Raw genomic sequence first — 6004 nt, 5'->3', positions numbered from 1 at the left:
ACCTTCAGGTTGGATTCGTCCCCACCAATCGGATGCAAATGGGATGAACTTCAGTGTACTTTAAAAAACTTTGATATGATTTGCACTAACACACCAAAAGTATCTTTCAATAGTATGTTACAAAAGAATATTTTCGATACTTCACTCATGCATTAGAGAAGAATATAATGACCTAGAATATAAAATGGATAAGACAAATTGGATAGCAATAGCCAAATTTTCGCCTTCCATTATGTCCAAAATGACACAATTTATAGAAAAATAATGTCACTTGAGAAAAAGATACAACTCTTGATTATGCTATTCAATTTGTGAAAAAGTATACACATATAACGTTCATATTTTGACTAAATAGTTACAATAGTCTGGTGGTTGATCAATACCTCTTTTTCTCGCATGAACCGAGTTCAAATCCACTTTTTCTATTGCTATCCACTTTGTCTCATCCATTTTATATTCTAAGTCATTTTATTCTTCTCTAATGCATGATTGAAGTATATGGAACATTCTTTTGTAAGATACTATTGAAAGATACTATTGGTGTGTTAGTGCAAATCATATCAAGATTTTTCAAAGTATCCTGAAGGGGATTCACTTTTCATACCATTTACATCCGATTGGTGGGGATGAATCGAATCTAAAGGCTAGTGTAACAACACACTTTAGAATTTTCTACATATAATCTTCATCAACAACTTCATTATTAAAGTGTTGCACCAATTGTCATCAACAAATCCAACATGTACTAATGTTTAAAATAAGTGAAAAATTGGTTTGTAGTATACCGTTTTCTTAAAAGAGTTTTTTTTTTGGAATTATTATTGTTATTATATAAAAGGGTGGGAAATCGGTTTATGGTATACCGATTTCTCAACATCCAACTATTTTTTTTCAACAACAAAGTTGTTTTATTTAATTTAATTAATTACTTAATATTTTATGTAATTTTAATTAATACTTTATTTAATGAGTAAAGGTCTATTTTTGTCTCTGATAAATCTTGAGAGATTCAATTTAGTCTTTGAGAAAATAAAAGTACTTTTAGTCTCTAAGAAAAATAAACCGAGTGAAATTAGTCCCCGAGAAATTTTAAAACACCCAATTAAGTCCCTAAAAAAATTAAAAACTATTCTAGTCCTTGAGAAAAATAAAACGGGACAATTTAGTTCTTCTCTCAATTTAGAGAAAAATAAACTCTAGTGTTATTTCATCTAGAGAAACCACAAGTCTAAAATAGAAACCCTTTTGATTCCATAGTGGTCTACAATTCTAAAGGTGTGACTTCCGCCGTCTCTGTCATTTATTTTAGAAGCTGCATTTTCTTCTTCAATCTCACGTTTTTGTTCTTTGCCCTTGCGTTTGTGAAAGTGCATTATTGTTCTTCTTGCTTGTGTTTTTGAATGTGCAATTTCATATACTATTTATGAAGGATACCATTGTGGTTTAATTTGAATATTGTTGGCGTTGTTTTTTAAATTATATTATAATTTAGTGAATTTTTTGTTGGAGGGATTAAATTATTCATTTAATTATTGCCATAGACTTAATTGTCTATTTCAATTATTGTCAAAAACCTAGTTGTTCTTTTTTTATTTTTTATTTTTTATTTTTTTTTTATATATAGAAGTTACACGTGAGAGAATTAAGTTGATAAGTCATTAGATAAGTTAGCAAAAATAAAAACTCAATTTTCCAAATGTGGTTCATATAAGGACTAATTTGACTCGATTTATTTTTTTAAATGACTAAAAAGTGCTTTTATTTTTCTCAAAGACTAAAATGAGTCTTTAAGAATTTTTCAAGGACCACAATGGATATTTATTCTTATTTAATTAAACTACATTTTAATTATTTCAACTCAAATTAATTAAATAAATTATTATTTTAATTACATAATTAATTTCAAATTAAATACAAAGCTAATTAGATAATTAATTTTTAAAGTTTTTAATAATTACTTAATAAAAATAAAATTTAATTTGATAATTTAGTTAGATAATTAAATTTGTATTTAATTTGAAATTAATTATTTAATTAATTTGGATTGAATCAATTAAAATGTAGTTTAATTGAGTAAAGTATTAATTAAAATTATATAAATTATTAAATAACATAAAATATGAATAATTAATTAAATAAAATAAAACAACTATTTTGTTGAAAAAAAAGTTGAGTGTTGAGATATCAGTGTACCATCAAATCGATTTCCTATCCTTTTATATAATAATAAAAAAAAAAAAAGAACCTTTAAAAAATGGGTATACCACAAATCGATTTCTCATTTATTTTAACTCTCAATTCAAATGAGTTGTATAGAATAATGATATTTATTAATAATCTTATATACTTCTTCAAGTGCATATAAATGTATGGTACGGTCCACAACTTTACAAACTATAAAGTACATCAAGAATATGTGCACCTCACTAAAGTTTCTTGTGCACTATCGAAGTTCCAATGATGTTACATTCTTAATATTTAAGATAACTTATATTAAATGTGATTGACGTGACTGTAATTAGAGCCGCAACTCAATCACAGGAACATCAAAAACACAATTTCAACCGGATTCTTAAAATTGAATCTCAAAATCTTGTCCTGAAAATATAAAAAAACAAAATACTTAATTGTAATTTTGATTATTTTATTTTTATTAATTAATAAAATTAATTTTTTATTTTAAAATTTAATAGGTTGAATTATTTTGTCAGATTTTTTAATAAAAATTACATGTAATATATTTTAAACGATGTGATATATGATAGGCATATTGAAAAATTAATATTCATGAAATTACAATAAAATTCTCTCAAAATTTTAACTTCATCTTCTGAAATGATTAATTTTATTGAATTGTTTTTATAAACATTCATCTTTGTAATTAAATTAATAACACGTAAATAACTAATACATTTAAATAATTCTACATCATAAGATTATATGTCATGTTATCTAAATATGTGAAATTATTAATTTTTAGTAAAAAAATTCAAAGAAGAGATCAGACCTTTAAGATTTTTATATAAAGGAACCAAATTTAATAATTGGTGAAATTAAATAGAAAAACTAAAAATGCAATTAAACTAAACAAAAAAAAAGTAAAGAGGAGTAGAGATTTCAACAAAAATCTATCCTTATTCAACCATGACAAACCCTAATTAAGAAAAGCATATGAAACAACTCAAATTAAAATAGAAGGGTGAAAGATGTTTTATTGATTGCATCCTTTTATTCTTGATGAATTGATCACCTTCTTCTTGCTGCAGTTTCTCTTTGAGCATTGAAGTAAACTGCAGCAACAGGTAAGCCAAGGCTATTTTGTTGTGAAAAGCTCCTTGTGTTGAAATTGTCTCTAAAAGTTGGGGATCTCACTGTTTGTCTCCCTCTTTGCTTGAACAATATGAAGACATATCTATGGATTCCTATAACTGGTTTTGGATTCTCATACTCCACAATTTCTTTCCCTGCATCAAAGTTCCCTTTCTTATAAGATTAAAATCACCATTAATTATTATTCCATCTGTTTTTTTTTTTTTGTCTTAAAAGAGAAGATAAATATCATTATAATCAATTTACACCTCTGCGAGAAGGTAAATACTACTATAATTAACTTACACAACTACAATATATTGAGTTTAAACTCGAGACATGACCTATATATAAATACTACTATAATTAACTTACACAACTGCGATGTCTTGAGTTTAGACCCGAGACATCACATTTAACCTAACAATATTGACATTTATCAGTTGAGTTAAAACTTAAGACTCAATCTTTTACTTTATAATTATTACATTTGCAGAATATTTTTGTTTCTATTTAAATGTCATTCATTTTCGAAATTTTATGTAACATTAATCATTAGGGTTTTATATTTTATTTGAAAAGATAAAATATTGTAGTGTACTTTTACATTAGGGTTTGATATTTTTTATAATTAGAAATTAACTCGATACTCTTAAATTTACAACATTCACACCACGCACACTAATCATTTCCGCTAAGCCCCAACTATGTATTGAAATTGCATAAATCCTAACTAATAGTTGATTTTGCAATTAATGGTTATAACTCTTAAATTTTACTCTTAAAGTGACATTCTTAGTGGTAAAAGTATATCTAAAAGTAAGAATTAATTAAAAAAAAATATATGAAGATCAAGAGAGAGAGACTGACCAAAAGAGACATCTGTGGTACCTGGAATATCTGTAACCATCCTGAAAAATTGGCACCAAGTTGATAAGAGGGAATTGATGGTGCAAAAAACAAAGAGATGAGAAAGAGAGAGTTTTAACAAACCAATGGAGATGTTCCCTTAAATATGGATCACTAGGACTAGGAGCATCTGGATCTGTCATGATCTACAAGTTCCATCATTTGGTATATATTCTCTATTAGTATTATTAGAAATATATATTTTTAAATTAAATTTCATCGATTTTATCGATGAATATTTAATTTAAATACAAAAATTAAATTAATTATTGTGAAAAAAATTAAAAATAAAGTGATCAGTTATGTTTTTTTTTATAGTATCACTGATAAATCAAATGAATATTTAATTTGTACATATATAATTAATGTTTTAAGAATTAGATACACAAATCCAATTAATTGAATCAGAAATAGATTAATTTGTTGGTCAGTTTAATTCTAATTGTACTACGGTTTTGATGAACTAGATTGAAATAGTTGAACCACAGTTAAATCACAATTGCTTCAACCGATTTTTATGTTTACATTTTTTTTTTACTTTTTAATATTTTTTCACATATATATTTAGTTTCTTTCATATGCATTAATAGTGTAAAGATTTTTCTAAACTGAGTCAATCATAATCTTTCAATAGAATCGTAAAAAAAAAAATTTGACTTTCATTATTTTTAACTTAAAAGACAAATACTTAAGGTGTTATTAAGTAGTAAGAACTTAGTCTTGTATCTTGAAGATACCAAAGTTAAATCTTCTCAAAAACAATTATAACATGATCATTAGTGTCACTTTGATTAATAAAAAATTTCTCCTTTCTCATTTAAAAAAAACTTAAAATATTTATGATTAATTGACGGTATAAAAACTTTTATACTAAAATTACATTAAACTATATCTAAAAGTTTCATCGCTTTGATTTCCTATCCAAATTTTAAAACATTGCATTCATCATAGTAACCAAGAAGGAAACATTATATTAAAATATATATAGTGATGAGTAAGTAAGTTACCAAAGTATAAGCAGTCCTCAAGTCATCACCACCTATCTCAACCCTTGGTTTGTTCATAACAATAGAAGGCAATAACTCATGACCATTTGCAACTTGCTTAGTGGAATATGTCACATTCATTCTAACACTTGGATTAAATATATCAACCACTTCTCCTATCACCCTTCCCATAGAAAGTGGTTCCAATGACCTAGACATTAATTAATTACAATGATATGCAAAAGAAAAGGGCTATAGATATATGAATGTATAAGAAAAATATATGATATAATTAAATGTGTGTATTTTTGAAGTGAGTTTTTGAAGTAATTTATAGGCACCAAAACATAAGAATATTTAGAAAGGGAGATAATGAACTTGGCTTGGTTTAGAAGCATAAAGAAAGATTTGATCCAAACATGTTTTTTTTCTTAAATTGGGAAAGGATATCTATTTAAAGTATCAAAATTTGTTTTATTTGAAATTGTTAAAGGGAATACGCTAGATACTAGATTTGTATATAAAATGATTGATGCTTGATGTTTGTATTATCAATTTTTATGTATGATTTTAATGGAAGAATCTTTAACTTGTCTTTGTCGTATTGGATAGTTGAGAATGAAGAATTTTGCCCCACTAATATATAATAAGATATCTTTCGCAAATGAGAATTCAACTTTATGATAAGGTGCTAAATTTCATGCACATGATTTATCATATCAATGAAAAATAAATTCATATTAAATTCGGTTAATTAGTTTTTATTATTGATGATCAATGGGAAGTAAAAGCTAAAATAA

General features: G+C 25.5%; 1 protein-coding gene across 1 annotated transcript; it reads right to left on the bottom strand.

Moving 5' to 3' along the window:
* Positions 1-2996: 2996 nt before the first annotated feature.
* On the bottom strand, positions 2997-5613 carry LOC101507903 (protein BFT1-like). Its single transcript, XM_004515656.4, has 4 exons — positions 5226-5613; positions 4303-4364; positions 4180-4220; positions 2997-3464 (listed from the first exon to the last, which is right to left on the bottom strand). Exons 1-4 carry the CDS (start codon positions 5421-5423, stop codon positions 3247-3249), a joined length of 519 nt encoding a protein of 172 aa, XP_004515713.1. The 5' UTR covers positions 5424-5613; the 3' UTR covers positions 2997-3246.
* Between the last annotated feature and the right edge of the window lie 391 nt (positions 5614-6004).

Source organism: Cicer arietinum, chromosome 8 (assembly GCF_000331145.2).
Source record: "Cicer arietinum cultivar CDC Frontier isolate Library 1 chromosome 8, Cicar.CDCFrontier_v2.0, whole genome shotgun sequence".
Taxonomy (NCBI): Eukaryota; Viridiplantae; Streptophyta; class Magnoliopsida; order Fabales; family Fabaceae; genus Cicer; species Cicer arietinum.
The sequence above is the reverse complement of the archived record's forward strand: the minus strand, read 5'-3'. Positions and strand labels throughout refer to the sequence as shown.